This window comes from Pongo pygmaeus, chromosome 22, assembly GCF_028885625.2.
Source record: "Pongo pygmaeus isolate AG05252 chromosome 22, NHGRI_mPonPyg2-v2.0_pri, whole genome shotgun sequence".
In the NCBI taxonomy this organism is placed as follows: Eukaryota; Metazoa; Chordata; class Mammalia; order Primates; family Hominidae; genus Pongo; species Pongo pygmaeus.
In genome coordinates, this window is record NC_072395.2 from 45,219,523 (window position 1) to 45,239,931 (window position 20,409).

The 20,409-nt window shown below is 44.7% G+C and overlaps 1 protein-coding gene across 1 annotated transcript in view; it reads right to left on the reverse strand.

Annotated features, from left to right (window-relative positions):
• The window catches only part of URB1 (URB1 ribosome biogenesis homolog), an 80,918-nt gene that overhangs the window by 44,336 nt on the left and 16,173 nt on the right, over positions 1–20,409 (reverse strand). Inside the window, exons 6-16 of the mRNA XM_054468497.2 lie at positions 19,996–20,081; positions 18,260–18,385; positions 17,153–17,277; positions 13,071–13,266; positions 11,282–11,419; positions 7,812–7,985; positions 6,552–6,681; positions 5,612–5,728; positions 4,383–4,495; positions 2,127–2,246; positions 41–157 (exon numbers count right to left, since the gene is read on the reverse strand). Of these exons, the coding sequence (XP_054324472.2) occupies positions 41–157; positions 2,127–2,246; positions 4,383–4,495; positions 5,612–5,728; positions 6,552–6,681; positions 7,812–7,985; positions 11,282–11,419; positions 13,071–13,266; positions 17,153–17,277; positions 18,260–18,385; positions 19,996–20,081 (1,442 nt within the window). The remainder of the gene's footprint in view (positions 1–40; positions 158–2,126; positions 2,247–4,382; positions 4,496–5,611; positions 5,729–6,551; positions 6,682–7,811; positions 7,986–11,281; positions 11,420–13,070; positions 13,267–17,152; positions 17,278–18,259; positions 18,386–19,995; positions 20,082–20,409) is intronic.

Genomic DNA, 20,409 nt, shown 5'->3' on the forward strand with positions numbered 1-20,409 from the left:
TCTTTGAGAACGTTCCTTTATGTGGGAAATATGTGCTTACGCGTTCCAGAAACTGAATCACAGTCTCTTTGTCCTCTTCCGTGGTGTTCTCTAAATGCTCCAGCCAGAGCTCCAGCTCCTTCCAGGTGTGCTCAAACACCCCTGTGTCCCGCAGAATCTGCCAGAAAGTAGGCACTGGTGAAAAAGTCAGAACAGAACGTGCTTTCTTTCTTTTCTTTGAGACAGGGCCTCACTCTGTCACCGAGGCTGGAGTGCAGTGGCACAATCTCGGCCCACTGCAACCTCCGCCTCCTGGGTTCAAGCAATTCTTCTGCCTCAGCCTCCTGAGTAGCTGGGACTACAGGCGTGTGCCAACATGTCCAGCTAATTTTTCTAATTTTTTAGCAGAGATAAAGTTTTGCCAAGTTGGCCAGGTTGGTATCAAACTCCTAGCTTCAAGTGATCTGCCTACCTTGGCCTCCCAAAGTGCTGGGATTATAGGCATGAGCCACCACACCCAGCCTACAGGACCCACTTTCTGTCGGAGGTCAAGCAGTTTCATTGTGCTCCAGCACCACACGCCCAAGGAGCATGCAGGGGGTGAAAGTTTCATCCCATTTTTCTCTGAAAGTTAGTCTTTCAACATAACATCCCCATTGTTGAGGGAAACAAGCAAATCATTCTGTGCTCTCTCAAAGACAATAAAATCTGGCCAGGCGTAGGGGCTCATGCCTGTAATTTCAGCACTTCAGGAGACTGAGGTGTGAGAATTGCTTGAGCCCAGGAGCTTGAGATCAGCAGAGGCAACATAGTTGAGACTCTGTCTCTACAGAAAATAATAATTAAAAAACTAGCCAGGTTAGTGGTGGTGTGCACACATGCGGCCCTAGCTACTCAGGAGGCTGAGTTGGGAGGATCACTTGAGCCCAGAAGGTCAAGATGGCAGTGAACCGTGATTGTAGCAGTGCACAGCAGCCTGGGTGACAGAGTGAGAGCCTGTCTCAAACAAACAAACAAAAAAGACAATATGATCACTTCTCTCAAGGCTACTTATCCTTTATCCTCATTTCCTAAATAAAAAGAAGGGAAAAAATTTGGCTGCTACTTAGGAGCCAAAGACCTCTGGATTTTCACAAAGATCCAGGTAAATGTGTAAAACTTGACCCCTCACAGCTACTCAACCCTCAGCCTGTATGAAATTCTCCAAGGTCACGAGCCAGTCACATCATATCACTTCAATGTAGACCTCAAGACTCACTATTCCAACAGAAGAGAAACTGGTATGAGGCAGGACTTGAATGTGCAGAAGTGACAAAATGATTTCCCTAAATGGTCTGACAGCAGAAACTCAGAGTCTAAGAGGCCTCACGGCACAGAGCCCTGCAACAGCATGCACCGAAGGAAAGCCTGACTGTGCCAATTTCACCTATTTGCAGTTAGTGATCACGAAATCTAGCTGCGGTCAGGTTCACAGCTGCACTACCTGGAAGGAAATGGCAACCTATGGAGGTCAAGACTTAGACTGCCACATTCTTTAAGCAGCTCGAGAGAGAAGGCTGTAAGTGCAGCAAGGTTATCAGCATTTCAAATAAAAGTGAAAGGTCAAACCTCTGTACCCTAAACACAGTGCATCCCCCAAGCTGTTTGTTGCAGAGCAGAAATGAGGACTAGATGTCCTACTGCTATCATAAGATCTGACATAGCTCTGGAAACATGAGTATCAAGGACAAAAAAAGAGAAGGAAATAAATTCCTATTCTCTTCCACTGGCTTTGATGACCCATGTGCTGTGGGTGATGGATTCGGGCAAAAAGGCTGAAAGCCCTAGAGAAGGCCGGAGCCTGAGAAGGAGGAAAGAGGCACTGCCTAATAAACACCAAGAAGCCAAAATTTAGTACTGAGCCTACAACAAGCTAGAAATGACCTACCTAAAAAAAAAAACAAAACGTTTTTCCAATGCACCAGGCTGCCTCTCAGGAATGTAGCTATGTAAGACACGATAAATTAAACTGCCATAAAACCTTCTATTTTAAAACTAAAAACAATCCCAATACCTCCTGAATTCAACAACTGTTAACTAAACACTTACCATAAGGAAGATCTACACAAAATGCTTTTCAGAGTTAGAAACTGGTAGAAAATGCTCACCTTCATGATCAGAAGTTTGGTCAATGACTTCAGTTGTAAATGGCTACTGGTCACAAACATTTTCATTAGTAAGTAAAATACCGATCGTTCACCTCCAATAATTTCTGCATCTGGGCCTTCCTAGTGTTTAAACAATATTACGTATCTTTAGTATATATAATTACATATATAATTTTAATATACAGTTATATATTAGAAACATACCATGGGGCCAGGCGTGGTGGCTTACACCTGTAATCTCAGCACTTTGGGAGGCCAAAGCGGGCAGATCCACCTGAGGTCAGGCATTCGAGACGAGCCTGGCCAACATGGCGAAACCCTGTCTCTACTAAAAATACAAAAATTAGCCAGGCATAGTGGCGCATGCCTGTAGTCCCAGCTACTTGGGAGGCTGAGGCAGGAGAATCACTTGAACCCAGGAGGCAGAGGTTGCAGTGAGTCCAGATGACGCCACTGCACTCCAGCCTGGGCAACAGAGTGAGACTTCATCTCCAAAAACAAAAAACAAAATATAACGTTAACAGGAGCCATCACTTGCTGAACACACAGTATGCTGCCAGGTCCTTATCTCATCTCATTTTAACGACAATTTGGCAGGAAGAGTAGCAAGAGTAAGCACAGGTAGCCCTGTTCCTGTGCTGGAGACGTTCTAGGGGCCCAGCTTACACTGACTCACTGAATCCTCCCAACACCCCTGTGAGGTGGGTACAGCTGCTACCCTATTTTACATATGTGGAAACTGACGCACTGAGAAGGCACCTGGCTGTTTACTGGGAACCAAGGCAGATGCTGTGCTGTCTGGTGGATGGTGAGCAGGAGGGACCCCAGGCTGTCTGAGTCCATCAAATGATGTCCTCATTACTTTCATCACGATGCCAGTGCTGATAGAATGGATTGCTTATGCATAATTTATCCTCCTCAAAAGGCTTTTGGGCTTCGAACACGTCTTCAACAAGTACATGGAGCTCCATATCCCCAGTCCAAACTCTACTGAGCCGGTGTGTCTCACTGCAGCCCTTGGCAATGAGGACAACCCTGAAGATGGTGAGGTGCTGGTTAGCTTAGGCAGAGCCAGCAGATATAAGCATAAGGTGGGGCGCAGGATATAAATTCACACCAGCTCTTTCAAATTATGAGGCCTGTGTTCACTTTCCAACTAAATTATCAAGATCCCATGAGCCCAGTTGAGCTGGAGTGAAAACCAATCAGCAATGCCCGAGCCTGTCACCTCCCTAGGACTGGTGGCAATGACCTCACATCTCAGTGGAATGGTGGCAAGCAGAGCTCTGGGCAGTACCACCTGGGTCCCATCCTGGACCCACCACTCATGGACAGGACCCTGCAGAAGGTTCTGATACTCTGTGTCCAGCTGCCTTGTCTTTAAGTAGCATGAACCGAGCAGCCACATGAAGCACCCGTAACCTGCCCAGCATGCGAGTAAGTTCTCAGTAAGAATGATCCTCAGCTACAATGCAGGGAAGCCTCAGAACGGGGACTCGAGGGAGAGACACATAGTCCCAGAGGCACAGCATTCTTAAGTCTTCCTGGAAATGTCAAGTGTAAAAATGACAACATACATTTCCATACTACTGGTTCCATATAAGATCTAAGTCATTAAAAAATACATCAGCTCAGATTATAAGAAACACTTGGACAATGATTAACTTTGCTTGATCATGTTCCCTCCTCCTCTTTGCATAGAAATGATGCAGCATCCTGGGCTTAAGCCCAGCGTAAATATCTGTGGCATCCTGAGCTTCCCTTTATGATTTAACCTTATGTTCTCCAAAAAGTTCTGGAAGATATTTTATTAAAGACCTAGAAAAAAATGCTAGCAATGTCTACTGATTCTTCCACCAGCCTCGACCCTCTCCTGACTTGGTTATCTATTCTCATCTCGTCTTTAATTCTTCCAGGATGAGGACAAAAGAAAAGGAATGTATTTTATTTTGTTTATTATTTAAAAATGAGAAAAATGTAAAACAGTTGAGATAAACAAGAAACTCCCTGGACCCAGCAACAATGTATTTGCAGCAAGGACATATTAAGCACCCTATTTTACAAAAGCAAGCAGGTTCCCAGGCCTCCTGGTTCATGAATCAGGACCTCTGCTGTGGGTCTCTCTAAAATGAGAACTGTTAACCTCTTGCATCTTGCCCCATCAGGTTCTGAGCCAGTTAGCAATTCATCAGGCCAAGAAGCCACCCGGCCCAGCAGGTTAGCTTAGGGCAGAAGACTGGGAGTTCTGCTTCCTACCTGTGCCTTTAACCACAGAAACTTGTTGGCCGGTAGCTCCAGGGCCACCTTCAGCATGTGGTGCTGCAGAACGGGAGGCACCTCCTCTCGAAGGCCCTGCTCAGAGATGACACCTATGGGTGAAAAAGAGGCAGGCTGAAAAGGGTCACGTGGACGTGGGTGCCCAGCAATTGCTGCCGTGGCCAGAAGGACAAGGAACTCACCATGGAGAAAGAAAAAGGGTGGATGCAGGGTTCTGTTTCTCTGTCCTGTGCTCACCCTCACATGGCACATCTCGCCTGATGTGCCCCCATGCCCTGGTCTGCCCAAATCTTTCAACAAAAAGCCCAAATCCCACTTGCCTGAAGAAACCTTCCCATGCCTCACAGCCCACACTGACCCTGAACAGCTGCAATCACTGCACCCACCATGTGCCCTCCAGGGGTGGGCTCTCGCTAACGTTCTCCCTGGCTACCCAGACAGCAAGCATTTTGTGGACAGAGACTGCAGCCACCTGTGCCTGAGACTGGGTCCTCATCCTCTAGCCGGCTCTCTGGGCTTCTCCTTTGCTACCAAATACTAAATGGCCACATTCTAGTAAATTTCATATTTCCACAGCAAAGAGAACCTTTCACCTTCAAATGATTAAAAAGTGAATTGCAGCTTTTGAAAAGGAGTATTTCAATAGCTCATATAAATTCCAAGAATGATATTTTTGCAAGTCTTCTCCCATAGGCCCAATTATAAAGTGGATCAGACAAACTTTACCATCCAGGAAACATGACCAGACAACACTGCTACTTTACAAATTTGAACCTGACTCAGTGGGGTAAAAGATGAAGTAACTATGTCAAAAGTGTCTCTGCATGAACAGGATGTCCCTTCTGCAGGACCCTCGTTTCTGCTACACCCTCTGCACCCCTGCTCCCTTGAAAAGTGACTAGAGTTAACGTCACATGATCAGATTTGTGGGCCATTCATGCAGGTTGCTCAGCACTCGAAAGCTGGCTGGCTTCTTCCACTATTCTCACTGCTACCAAGTGTTCATCTGATACTTACTTAAGGAAGACCAGCTATTTAAAAAATACTGATGCAAGTACAATTTCTCAGGCTGACGGATGAGCACGCAGCCAACTGTCCACCAGCCTTCCCGATTCTTGGCTGCAGGGCTCTGCTCTGGTTTATTGGCACTTCCTCCATCTACACTGGCAGCAACAGTGGCGGCTTGTCTGTAAGCCCTTGAAACCCACCTTTCAGGAGCTTGCTGAAGTCAAAATTGTACTGCATGACCACGTGGGGGACCACCTTCTGGTAGAGGCATATGACCTGGAGCAAAACAGCTTTCAAAAGAATGGTTTCCGCATCATCTGCACAAAAAAAAGAAAAAGAAAGAAAAAGAAAAAGAGAAAGAAAAAGAAAGAGAAAGAAAGGAAAGAAAGAAAGAAAGAAAGAAAGAAAGAAAGAAAGAAAGAAAGAAAGAAAAAGAAAGAAAGAAAGAAAGAAAACAGCTTGAATTAGAAAACATACTGGTTCTTTGTCCTTGAGCAGCTGAACCAAATGTGGCACCACATTGCAGCCAACTGCATGCTGTACACCGAGGCTGCAGACAGACTGCTCAGTACCTGGATCTAAGGAGTCAACGTGGTAAAAATGTTAAAACTGTTCAGGGGGTCTGGGTTAAAACCTCATTTCACTGCTGTGACCTTAAACAGGTTCTGGTCATTCTCTCTCCCTGTGCTTTCGTGTCTTCATCTGAGCAACAGGGACATACAGCAGGGCCTCCCCTTGCAGGGCTGCCGTAGGGATGAAATATGATACAGACATAAGACACAAAGCTCAATGCCTGACCAACAACAAGGCTCTGAGCTCTATCTGCAGACCAAGAGACAGCACCCCCATACTGCCATCCCTGGAAAGGCCAGAGCACATGGCACCCAACACTCAAGTCTTCAGAGAGACACAGTGCTTGCATAAAGATGGGCATGTTTCTAACAGATACTAAAATTCAATCTATGATTCCTTTCCAATTCTTCTCCCTAAGCGAAAAAGGATATAGACACATTCACAGCCAGAGGTGCCTTGAAACAAGAACTGCTCCAGGACTCTCTGGATAGGAGCTATCCTAGACTGCCAGTGTCAGCTCTGTCCCATGCAAAAGGCAGAGGGTCTCCCTCACCCCTGAGACCTTACCGCACTGGCGAGCATCGCAGGCAGCCGGGGGCCCATCACTCCTTTTCTTCCCTTTCTTGTCATCCTGTTTGGTCTCTTGCTTTTTAAGTGACTGCCAGACCCACACGATAGTGTTCAGGTCTGGTAAAATCTAAACGGGAAAAGGAAGCAAAACATTAGTTGTAGTCAACCACGAAGGGAGACAAATGAACTGAACATACTAACTAGATGCAAAAAACAGGGAGTGGGTGCGAGTCTAGAGGAGTGTGTGTAAGAAGGAGAGGGAAGAGTGGTGAGAAAACAGGCCCACATCCACATAAGCTCTGCTCTGCAGTATAATTTTTTTTTTTTTGAGATGGAGTCTCACTCTGTCGCCCAGGCTGGAGTGCAGTGGGGTGACCTCAGCTCACTGCAACCTCCGCCTCCCAGGTTCAAGTGATTCTCGTGCCTCAGCCATCTGAGTAGCTGGAACTACAGGCATCCACCATCACATCCAGCTAATTTTTTGTATTTTTAGTAGAAGCGGGGTTTCACCATGTTGGCCAGGCTGGTCCTCGAACTCCTGACCTCAGGTGATCCACTCATCTTGGCCTCCCAAAGTGCTGGGATTACAGGTGTGAGCCACCGTGCCCAACCATGTTCTGCAGTATAATTTCTAGAACTATACACAGTAAGGATTTGGTGAACAGGCAAGTGCTGATCATTAAAACAAACCCCTTAAGCCTCATTCACCTACGCAAAAGACACAGGGAACAAAGAAAGACTTTCTCAGGAGCAGCTCAGGGAAAGCTGCCCTGTGTGACTGGGGCTCTCAGAGCAGCCGGCCAGTTTACAGAAGCCTGGCCTTCAGCCATAGGAAGCAAGAGGGGCTTCCTGAGCCACTGCATCCCTTCTCACTGGGCCACAGTGTGGTCTGTGTGTGTGCCTGCAGCCATAGATGAGGAGTAAGGACACAATCTACCCCTCGACAACATCACCACGGCTCCTGATTGAACATGAGGTCCCCACCACAGCCAGAACCCCTGTGAGAGAACACATGTATCGTCTAAATTCTTACTCTGCACAAGGACTTTTGGATCACGCTCTGTGACATCACTGCCTACAATCACAGCAGGTCTTCTCAGCTGACCCTCAGCACCCATGCTACCACACTGCCCACTGGCCTGTCCAACCCTGCGGCTCCAAGGACACATCACTTGGCTTCCACCCTAGGGCTCCCAGAATGGCCTTTTCCACCTGGTGAGGTCTGGAAGGAAAGCCCAAACCCGGATCGGAGCCTACCTTGCTCAGGGCTTCTCTGAAGAGCTGCACGAATTCTTCCATCATCACAGCTGTGTACACGCCTGATTCCTGCCACACCTCTTTATTTAGGCAGTGGTCAACAGTTTTTAATGCCCTCTTCAAAATGACAGAAATAAGGGATAAGGCCGTGTGCCTCACTGAGGTGCTGTCCAACTGGGAAGAAAAAGAGTTAAATGTACAAATGTCTCTAGGATACACTAGTGGACACAGATTTGCTAAGCTGTGGGCTTGGCTGGCATTCGCCCCTCCTCAGGTCACTCACAGGGGAAGCTGCATGAAACTGCTGGTCTCTACACTGTGAGAAGAGGCGACCTGGGTACCTCGCCCTCCCGACACCCTCTGGGTCTGACTTCAGCAATTGCCAGGAAATGACCACTAATGGTAGCATCCAGCAGTAGTTTCATTTTTATCATCTGCTCTTTGGTAAGCCTTGAGACAACCACTCAGCTACTGTGAAAGTTCTCCATTAACAACAGATCTCACCAGAACCCACTCTGCCACTAGTTTTTTTTTTTTGAGTCAGGGTCTCACTCTGTCGCCCAGGCTGGAATGCAATGGTGTGATCATAGCTCACCACAGCCTCAAGCTCCTGGGCTCAGGCAATCCTCCCGCCTCATCCTCCCAAGTAGCCGGGACTACAGGCACCTACTGCTTCTGGCTTTTTTTTTTTTTTAAGAGATGAGACTTAACTATGTTGCCCAGGCCAGCCTCAACCTTCTGGCCGCAAGCCAATCCTCCTGCCTCAGCCTCCCAAAGCACTGGGATTATGAGTGTGAACCACCGTGCCTAGCCTTTTTTTTTCCCTTTTGTAGAGGCAGGGTCTTGCTATGTTGCCCAGGATTCTACCACTATTAAAAACATTAGCATCAGGTGGAGGAATGGCCAAAAAAAAATGCATCAGGTACTTTAGTATGAAAATCCACCTCCAAGTTCAGTGAGCAAGCAACCCACATCACACGCCTGTGACATCCAGAGCTCTTGACTTCCAGTCAGAATGACACCTGGGAGAGTCACTCACTGCAGAGACTGAGTAGGGTTCAAGAACCTGTGCTACTACCAACAGTAGGAAAACAGTCCATGCCCCTGCTAGTCACAGTGTGTTCTGGGGCCAGGAGCATCATATGATGGCATCTCCCGGAGCTCAGGAGAAATGTAGAATCCCAGGCCCCGGCCCACACAACTCAAGCAGAATCTGCATTTCACATGATCCCCAGGAGAGCCCTCCGACACTGAGATCTGAAAAGCCCTGGCCGGGACACTGCAGACTGACAGTGCGGTAGAAACAAAAAGCTTTTCTGGTTTACTTTCAGCTCAATAACCACGACACCCTAGAGCCCCAGCATTCCAGTCAGCTGCGGCTTCACTCTGTGTACACTGCACACTAAATCAGGACTACAGGAACTATCCTAAGCCAAGAATGACCAGCCCCACAATTGCTTCAAAGGCAGGCCCCACACAAGCGTGCACACCACACCCAAGGGGCTGGGAGCACAAAGCTCAACCAACAGCCTGGGGCCCTGCTTCCAAATGCTTTCTTATTTCCTGTTTCTAAAATAGGCTAAAGCTTCTCCTCCTGACTCTAAAATGTATGCTTTAAAAGTTTTTTAGACAAAACCATAAGAAATAAAAGAAAAAAAAACAAACATCATCTAACTCCAATCCCTGGATGCACTCACATCACTGGGTCTCACTTACATAAAAACACAGTCTTGGCTCTCAGAAAGGGCACTTGTGGAGGGAAGGCAAGGCTGGGCTCAGTGGCCCTGGCCTTGGCCCTGCAGGGCATGGCAACAGCCAACAGGGTGACAGGAGGCTGTGTCCTCTGAGACTCCTTCCTTGGAGCCACTCCGTGCAGGAGCTAGAACACCCCTATAGGGGCACAAACCTTTGTACTGAAACAACACTGTGAGAGGAGGAGGAGACAGGCTTTTCTCTCCCAGACTATCAGGAGCAAGCTTGGAAGGGAGAGCAAATGGAGCCCACATAGGAGGCACATGTGGCTGGGTGTGGCGGCTCAGACCTGTAATCCCAACACTTTGGGAGGTCGAGGTGGGAAAATTGCATGAGGCCAGGAGTTTGAAACCAGCCTGTGCAACATTGCAAGACCCTGTCTATACAAAAAATAAAAATAAGAAAATTAGCTGGGTGTGGTGGTGCGCACCTGTAGTCCCGGCTACTCAGGGGGCTGAGGTGGGAGGAACACTTGAGTCCAAGAGTTTGAGGCTGCAACGAGCTATGATCACACCACTGTACTCCAGCCTAGGCAACAGAACGAGACCCTGTCTCAAAAAAGAAAAAAAATTTTAATAAAAAATAAAAATAAATAAAAAATAAAGGAAGTTCATCAAACTAATCCTTTCAATCTGGTTTTCCTACAAGCCCTCTGAGAAATGCAAATGTCTCCCACATTAATTAAAACAGTTGGATAAGCTAGCTGGGTGCTAATTTTGCATATGATGATTTGACAAACACAACACAAAACCTTTCTGCCTACTCCCACACAGGCCTCCTCTCTACTCCTCACCCCATCACCCATGCTCAGCACAAACCCTGGAGGGGTATCAAAAAATGGTGAATCTCACCATGTGGTCTCAGGAGTCCACCCCACTTTACAGTGACTGTGCGCATTACCACAGGGCCAACCCAGGCCTGTGCAACCCACCACAGCCAACCTGTTCCTACTGAAGCCACACAACAACTCAACCTGCCTGGAAGGACGAAGACACCCCTCCAAATACCTGTCCTCCCCCAGGTATCTCAGGCAACTTGGGGTTAGGAGGGTGTGGCAGGGCCCAGGACCTAGGTGTGCCAACAACCCATAGCCATTCACCTAGGCCCATGATGCTGCGGTGAAAGACATGTGAACCCCCCCAGAATGTGGCTTCTGATGGGATATGGGGACCTTTATAATAAATAATGATGTAAAATTTAAGTATCAATTTCTTCCATGAACATGGCCTCCAAAAACGCCTGAAAACAGCTGGCCTTCAAAGTATGTGTTTGCCAGGCATCTTAACACCATTCACCTAAACCATAAAAGAAAGAATTTGCTAGGCAAATTTCAGTTCTACCATGTCTGGAAATTATAAACTAATGAGATTTTAATGATAAACTTTCCTTCTTCTGATTTAGACATTCTTTCACCCGCAGGCAAGACTAGAAAGGCTTGGAGGGATGCAGGGGTCCCCGCTGTGTGATGGAGCAGGGCCAAGGACATGAAGTCCATTGTCCCTAGAAGCAAAGTCTCCTTGCTCCAAGGTCCTTACCCGGTACGTGGACCTGTCACTTATGGGCTATTTCAAACTACAGCCTCTGTCCTGGAAGCCTCAGAGGCTCCCTGACAAAACACAATCAAACACATCCAGGCCAGTTCTCAGAATAATCACATCATGTAGCCAGCGAGTTTAGCTGGAGGCAGTTCCAGAAGTGGGGCAACCACATGGCCTTACGTTTAATGCTTGGGTGAACATGCTCTTATTGCACACCAGGGGCACTGTGGTCACCATCACCATTGCCAGGAGCCGAGGCAACGGTATAAACTCTCTGGTCTGAAATGCCCGGGAAATCTCCGGCTGAGCCTCATAGATCTAGGAAAAGCAAAAAAGAGATTTAGTTGGTGCTGGAAGTAAGTTTCAAACCGGAGACTAGCTGTAGGCACCCAAAGGTGAAGCCATTCAATCAAATAATTACAGTGGTAAAGGTCCGAGACTCCCCACAAGGCAGAGTGGAAGATTAACCCCCAAATCTACTTGTCAAAGACAAATCAGGTCAGGAGACCAGCTGTTAGCAGAGAAAGGACCTTCAGAGCAGAACTTGACCTGTGGTCTGCAGAGTCTCTTAAAACCTCTGATGGCAAACAAATCACTGCTAGAACTACGAATGGTACTACTTACCAGTTCCCGCTGCACTTGACAGGCACCTGACAAATGATGTCAGGAAGGGATGTCAAGAAGCCATCTTCTCAAAGCTTCCTCACAACCCTTTGGGATAGGGACACTTTACATTAAAACAAAAATATATTCACAGGTGACAAAATTGGACCTCAGTGAGGTTAGGTAATTTCCTTAAGGCCACATAGCTAGTACGCAGCCAAGTAAGGACTCAACACTGGGCCTGCAAAGACCACACACTCACCCCTCCCCTATCCTACAAATCAGATGTTTCATCAGATGCAGCTCCTAGTAGGGGTGCTGGCCCCAGGGCTATCTATACCAAAATGAGGGGTGGAGTACAACCTCCTCATCCCAAGGGTAAATGTGGAGACTGTGCACATAGGCACTCAAGCAGAATAAAAGCTGGTTTTACAGAAAATGCCAGGTCCAGATAGAGGCAAAAGAAACAATCCCAGGTATTTTACCACTAGGCAAACCATGAATCAGTGACAGAGAGTTCAAACAAGTCAGGCACTACTGCCAAAGAACTAACAGTAGGTACCTCTATTTGTAAAATGGGCAGATGCTGACACTATGATCAAAAGGAAGGTAACGCACATCCACTTAAACCAGCAGACCAACATTCCACAGCTTATTTCAAGTTGTTCTAATTGAAGCAGCAACCTTTAAAAACTATCCTACAAGTCAGACATTTCATTTTATTTTACTTTTTATGAGCCCAGATGGAGAAAAGATAATCAGGCATCTCATCAATCCCAGTCTAACTGTGCTGAGACTCAACAAGATTTCACTCTAAGCAAAGTCTTGATGAACAGGATAAATTGGCTCAAAAGATTCTAAATAAACCTCAAATTCAGCTCAGTGAAAGGCAAAATGCTATAGAAGATAAGGACACCAAATTTACATGATCTAAAATATCCCTTTTTATCCCTGAAAGGTCTTCATATTGTACAGTTTACCAGATCAGAATGCCTGCCAGTCCCCCAACTCCCTATGCCCCCCTACCTAGCTAACAGACTTTTTTTTTTGAGATGGAGTCTCGCTCTGTCACCCAGGCTGGAGTGCAGTGGCGCGATCTCAGCTCACTGCAACCTCCGCCTCCCAGGTTCAAGCAATTCTCCTGTCTCAGGCTCCCAAGTACCTGGGATTACAGGCGCACACCACCGCACCTGGTTAATTTTTGTAGTTTTAGTAAGAGACAGGTTTCATCATGTTGGCCAGGCTGGTCTCAAACTCCTGACCTCAGGTAATCCGCCTGCCTCAGCCTCCCAAAGTGCTGGGATTACAGGCATGAGCCACCACGCCCAGCCTAGCTAACAGACTTTTAAATATCATGTTTTTTTACCTTGTTTAGTAGTTTGATATTATTTAACCAAGTAGACTTCACTCGTGGGATAAAGGAAAACGTTACTTCCTTGAAGTATTTGTTCAGTAAGTCCGGGCACACTTTGAGGATGTTCACCACAAGGTCAGCCACCAGATCATCATCAGCTGCAGTTTTCAAACCCAGCAAGAAGTGCAAGAGTGTCAGGTTTCCACCTCTGTTAGAGAAAGAGACATGGGGAGAGGTCAGCAGAAAATGGTCAAAGCACCCTGAGAGCTCATGGTGACGCGCAGCTCTGCAGAATTGCCCTCAGTGAACACAGCAATAATAACGTGGGGAATTTCCCCCAGGACATAAAGTGGGAGTTCCATGGCCTGGGGATTCCAGCTCTCCACAGAGGGCTTCCCTCTCATCTTCTACTTCTGAGTGGCTGAAAAAGTCTCTGATTGTCCTGCTCCCTTTCTTCTTTCCTACTTCCCTCCCTTGAGTTCAATTTGCTTTCTAAAGAAAAGGAAGAAAACCATTCTCTCTCACTCTACCTCAGTCACCTACCAGTCTGCCTAGAAGTCAAGGCTACTGAAAAGAAAGGACAAAACCAGCAGGGAGGAATCCATGCCCCAGATTTCATTTTGAGATTTTACTGACATTCCTCCTCCAGCCACACACGAAAAAGCACTATGTAGGGCCGGCTGTGGTGACTCACGACTGTAATCCCAGCACTTTGGGAGGCCAAGGTGGGAGGATCACCTGAGGTCAGGAGTTCAAGACCAGCTTGGCCAACATAGTGAAACCCTGTCTCTACTAAAAACACAAAAAAATTAGCCAGGCGTGGTGGTGCCCGCCTGTAGTTCTAGCTACTCGGGAGGCTGAGGCAGGAGAATCGCTTGAACCTGAGAGGTGGAGGTTGCAGTGAGCTGAGATTGCACCACTGCACTCCAGCCTGGGTGACAGAGTAAGACACCATCTGAAAAAAAAAAGCACTATGTAAATACATATGTGAGTGTGAGTGTAAAAAAATGCAGATAAGACATTTTTCTCTTGAAAGGGGGACTTGTTTTAATTTTTAAAATTTTTTATTATTTCTTTATTTAGAGACAGGGTCTTGCTCTGTCATCCAGAATGCAGTGGCGTGACCATAGCTCACTGCAGCCTCGAATTCCTGGGTTCAAGTGACCCTCCTGCCTCAGCCTCCTGAGTAGCTGGGACTAGAGGTGCACACCAGCACACCTGGCAATAAAGTTTTTTTTATATGAACTGCTCATGAGTTGCTGCATGGTCCAGAGTGCCATTAAATTATTTTTTGACAAGAAATCTGACAAGACAGCATGAGGTCTTTGCATGGACCTTCTGCCTTCCCTGTTTCTAGCTTATTTCAAATTCCTTCATTTTCATTTAGCAGCTGAAAGAAGCTAGGATGTGGAAAAAATCTACTGTAGAAAAATATTGAAAAGTTGTCTCAAAGTGGACAGTCTTCAAAGGTATGAAAAGATAATAAAAGCAGCAGGTGAGCCCAGGAGTTCGAGGCTGCAGTAACCTATGACTGTGCCACTGCCTTCCATCCTGAACAACAGAGTGAGACTCCATCTCAAAAAAAAAGTGAGAAGCAGGAAAGTCTGCAGAGACTAAAACTTGCATAAAGGGAGTAAAACCCCAGGATCCACACAGCCAAAACCCCAGGACACTAGGCTTCACCTGCCTCAAAGTCTTTTTTGAAAATACGCCCTTTCCTATCTGCTTGACCCTGGGAAGTCAAAACATCCAGAAAATCCTCAGACTCTGCCTCATGTGCACAACACAGTGATGGTTTCTAGGGTCCCCAGTGTCTCACATCCCCCTTATAAATTGAGTAAAACTATGATGCTATATGACAGCTTTACATATAGTAAAAAAAGTTTTTTAAAAAACAAATTAGAAAGTATAATTTTGATCAGAAAAACTATCCTTTAAAAAAGGATATGAAAATATCCTTTCCTAATATGAAAATGTCATGAACAAAACAAATAGTTTGTACTGTCAAATGAAAAGGATATTAAATCTACAAAGAATGCTAAAAATACTACACATGCTTTATTTTAATCAACAACGTAATAAAATGGAGAGCATTAATATTTATGTAGTGCACAATACACGCCAGACACTGCTCTAGGCAGTTATCACCACCTCTCTGCGACAGGCACTACTTTTATTCCCACTTTATAGACGAGATAATGGAGGCAGAGAGGATGCCTAACACAGTGAAGGTCTCAGAGCTAAGTTGGGATTGAAGCCCAGCTGTCTGCTCTGTTAACCTACACCAGGGACTGGCAAAGTAGGGCCCAGCACCTATCATTGTAATTTTATTGGGACACAGGTAAACCTACTTATTTACATCTATGGATGCTTTGGTGGCACAACTGAGTGGTCACAACAGACTGTGTAGGCTGCCAAGCCTAAAATACAATCTGGCCCTCTGTAGAAAAAGTTTGCCAATCCTTGCTCTATGCTGTAACACCAGCTTTCAGTGAACACCTACTATGTGCCAGGCACTGTCCTAGTGACTGGAGGCCCGTAATAGACTGGCACCCGTTCTCACCACTTCTCACCAATCTGATAATGAACAAGCAAATAAATAAATCAGCAAATAAATGTATGAACAGTCAGAAGCCTAAGCCAGGCAAAAAGCACAGTGACAGTGGAGGGACGATTTCAGAAAGGGCTGTCGGGGAAGGCCTCCCTGAAGTGGTGAGGTCTGCACAGGAACCTGAATGAAATGAATGAGTGGGCCACATGTCTACTGGGGAACAGGGAACGATGCAATTCAGTGTTCTCAAAGCTTTCTATTACCATCCACGAACAAATCTCCTTCCTTTCCCTTATGCACAAACACTTTTCTTTTGCCCATGGCTTCAAAATTCACATAAATCACAGCTTGCTGCAAAGAGACTCATACCCACTAGTTGATTCAATATGCTCATTAAATGCTCATCTATTTCACGGGCCTAGTTATGGAGGAAAAATGCTTTAAAAAGGGGGAACAATGCATGTGTTTTAAGCATGGTGTAATATTCTATTCGACTATAAAAGTCTGCTGTTATGTTTTGGCAGGAAAATGAGCTCATTCTTACTGATGAAAGAAAAAAGAAATGATGTGACAAGTTAAATCACAGTGACCTCAGAATCAAAACATGCCCAAAGTCATAAGCAGACAGAAAAACTCCCACCATGTTATTCCATTCTGAAGGAATCACCTGATTTCCTGACTGGCTGAAATTAGAAGTAAATCAAACGGCCTAAATCCTTGTGATATAATGCTAGGATAGAATAACAAGGATTAAACAATGTATCATTTACACATTTACAATGACCAGAAAACACGGCCAATATTTTTATTGTCAAATGGGAAAAAAGCAGATAGGATGAACAGTAGTAATCCATTTTTGTTATTAAAAAAAAAAATTACATGGACCTGTATTATACGACTACAAAAAGAAAGTCTCAAAGAATATGATCAAAACCAGTAGATTTGAACTTTATATGTTGTTTCCTTACTGATGAAATGTTATCACAATTGTGAAATGTGAAACAAAATGTAAAAAAAAATTTTGAAATCGTGACTCATGGGCAGCCTGTCAAGTAGAGGGAGGACTGTTTAGTATCAGTTTGGAGCTGGACTTCCTGGATTCCAATGCAACCTCTGCCATTTAACCAGGGTAAGTGTCTTGACCTCTCTAGAACTACTTTCTTCCTCTGCAAAGTTGGCATAACAATGGTACCTGCGTCAGGACTGCTGTGAGGCCCATGTCAGGGTCAACCCTCTCTGGGAAGGCAGACACCTTTTCTGAGCTCCAGCTGACAAAGTCTTTAGGTAAACATCCGCAGCACCCCCCTGAGTGAAATATCCCATGACCTAACTAAGTGTTAATAGACAGCTACCCTCAGAACTGCCCCCGAGGACATGCAACGAGTAGAAGTTCTCTGGGATTACAACTGTTCAACCCTGAAACGAGTTAGATGATGTCCACAATTCTAGTTCTAACCTACTACAGTTCCACTAGACACTCATGTATGTGGTGACTTCTGAGGAACACACACACCCTGGGGTCCACAAGAGTGTTATACTTTACCTGCCAAAGGTACCCAAAGATGCATCATAAAAATTAATTCCATGCTTAAGTGAACAGCAAAGATCCATCAGGAAGTTATGAACAAGCTCCCGCACCATGGTTTTCCCTGCTTCTTCAGCAGAAACCTATGAAGATTTTTAAAAATTCAATGAAAATCCCAAGATCATACACTTTAGTAACAGCTAGAGTAAAAACAAGGACAATATTAACTGCCGATGACAATTTAGAAAACATTTTAAATACTTGGTGTCATTCCAAACAATAAATGAAAACAACAACAAAAGATACACCGATCAAGATAAAAGAATACTCTGGAAGAGGGGCAAGTTTAAACCTGTATTTTTAAAAGCTTTAAAGTGATCTAATTTCTCTTGTTCATTTGAATAAAATTCCATATTTGGGAGTGTTTTTATGCAGCCTCCGAGGCTTGCTGGTCTAGAGCGTACAAAAACATGTTCAAAACAAGAGGACCTGGGCAAGTCTCCAAGATAAAAGGAGGTGAAACAGTAGGCTCTTGAGAGGTGAATTATTATAATGTTAACAGGAAGTCTGTGCCTTTACTGCTCTGGCCAAGTCCATGTTCAGTAACACCCTGAGGAAAATTAAAATACACACTGGCATTGGGTCAATGTTAAGAGCAGCTGTTTCAATTTAGCACATGAGTTAACTAGCACAAAATAAATTATATATGTCAGTAGGTGAGGCTCCTAGACATTCAGGATCCTAAGGTTAAAAACAAACAAACAAACAAAAAACACACAACAAGCCTTGAAACTCCAACAACTGGACATGAAAGAACGGAAGGACGGGAAGGCAGAGGTAAAGCAAGAGGAAAAGAGGGTCAGGATGACCCCGCTGCAGGGCTCAGCCCAAGGAAATCATAGTTTTCTAATTAAGAAAAAAAAATTATTAGCATGAGTAAGAAATTAGGGGAAAAATTCCTATTGCAGTTAGCAGACGGTTAATACAACCATATAACCACAGTCAAAAGAAACAGATCAAATGAGGGGACTTCAAGTCTGGTGCAGCGTTGAGAATTCTCCCTCTCCCAACCCTGAGGATCAAATTCCAACAACGAGGTCAACGAAAACCAAAAAGTGTCAGCACCTTGACATCTTCTGGGTTCACATCGGTAATCCCATTCCAGTTGTACAGCGATGCTATGTGGTTCAATAACTGCCCCGTAAAGAAACGCACCTTCTGGGTTTTTGTGATATTTTTATTGTGAACTACCTGAAAACAATAATAAAACAAATGAAGTTCATGGAATTCAATTATTTTTTAAATGGTGTTTACTGTTTTCTCATCATTATAAAAATAAGGCATGCTAGTGGCAGAAAATTTGGTTTAAAAAAAGGAAAAACATAAAGGGAAATTCACCAATATTCCCAACCATCCTAGGATACCTAGTTACTATTTTGATATATTTCCTTTCAGTCACCACCCACACCCACACAATATACATGTGTATGTATTAGCTATTTTTTGCCTGAGATTTTATTTATGTATGATTACTTATGAAGCATAAGCCTTTTCCACGTCATTAAAAATCCCTTTAGAACATTTTGGGGGGCTAAATACCATTCTATCCTATGACTGGACCACAACTTATCTAACCATTCCCCTGGTGTTTACAATTAGTTGTTTCTAAATTCTGGTTATTCTCCAAAAAGCCGTGATTAGCATCCTTGAACAAAGTCTTCATTGCATCTGACTTTGGACTTGACACTGGTTCCTGCAAGTAAAATTGTGGCACAAATTCTCAGCTCCACCCAAACCTACCCCCAGAATCCCTAGGGGTGTGGCCCAGGTATACATATTTCAAATACATTCCCCTAGAGGTTCTGATGCAACTCCCCCAGTTCAGAACAACCATATGTCAGGGTCCACGAACATATTTAAGACCTCTGACACATCCTGTCAGAACTGTTATCTTCCATCGGGGATACAACACTTCCTCCTCAAGAAAGCATCTGATTCAAAGCATCCTTGCTAGCACTGAACACCATCGTTTTTAAAAGTCAATGCTATTTTAGTAGCCAAAAAAATCAGTATGTCATTATTTGCATTACTTTCAATTAGGGTTTCTCAGCCTCAGCTCTATTGACACTTGGGGCCAGGTAATTCTTACGGGGGCCATCCTGGGCATTACAGGATGTTTGGCAGCATCCCTGCTGTCTCCCCACTAGGCACCAGTTGTACCTCCCCAGTTGTGACAATGCAAAATGTCTTCAGAGATTGCCAAATGTCCCATAGAAGGCAAAATTGCCCCCAGTTGAGAATCACTCTTTAAAATACTTCAAAATAATGTCCTTTCATGCTTATTAGCCATTTTCATGTGGACTCTGGACAACTTGTCATGTTGGGAGGGTCATAGAGTTTTTCTTACTGATGATTTAAAGTGTTTCTGTATTAATAAGGCAGTGATCATTTTAGCAAGTTTTAAAATATCGATAAGATGCTTGCAAAAGGCAGAATATGGAACATGACACAAAACAACATTTTGCTAGATATGTGAATGAAGTATTATTTATAATTTACAGCTCACAATGATTACTTTGGGTTGCTGTGAAATGTTGACCAGCAGCTTTTCTGCTGCTGTAATAAAACAGCAGCCATGTCTGGACATCACTGGCTGCTTCAGCTATTCTTTAACCTTCTAGTCCCGGGATATGCTCATCAACAAGAACAAGTTTCTGCTTAGGAAATAGTTTTCCACTCAACCAATACAATAATCTACGTAACATAAGATGTTGTAGCTCTACAGTCCTATAAAACACCGGAGAATATCTCCATTCCCAAGGGCAAACAGACAACAGAAACACTGATCACCAAGCACGTACCTTTGTTTTCAGTGTGGATAATAAAATATTGATGGTAGAGATCCTATCTTCCTTTATCCCTGAGCTAAAAATGCAAGGAATAAATTCTGAAAGTAAAAGTTTCAAAGCATTAAATTCAAACATATTTTGAAAATGAGACTAGATGAAAGAATATTACTGTTTAGGTGGTACAGCAAACAATGCCATTTACTTTTTCAATTTTTTTTTTTTTTTAACTATACAAGTTTCTGGTAGAAATAACCACTTCCATGACAGAAAAAATCAAGAAGCCAGGCACAGTGGCTCATGCCTGTAAGCCCAGCCTATGGGAGGCCAACGTGGGAGGATCCCTTGAGGCCAGGAGTTCAAGACCAGCCTGGGCAATATAGCAAGACCCTGTCTCTTAAAAAAAAAATTTTTTAATTAGCTGGGTAT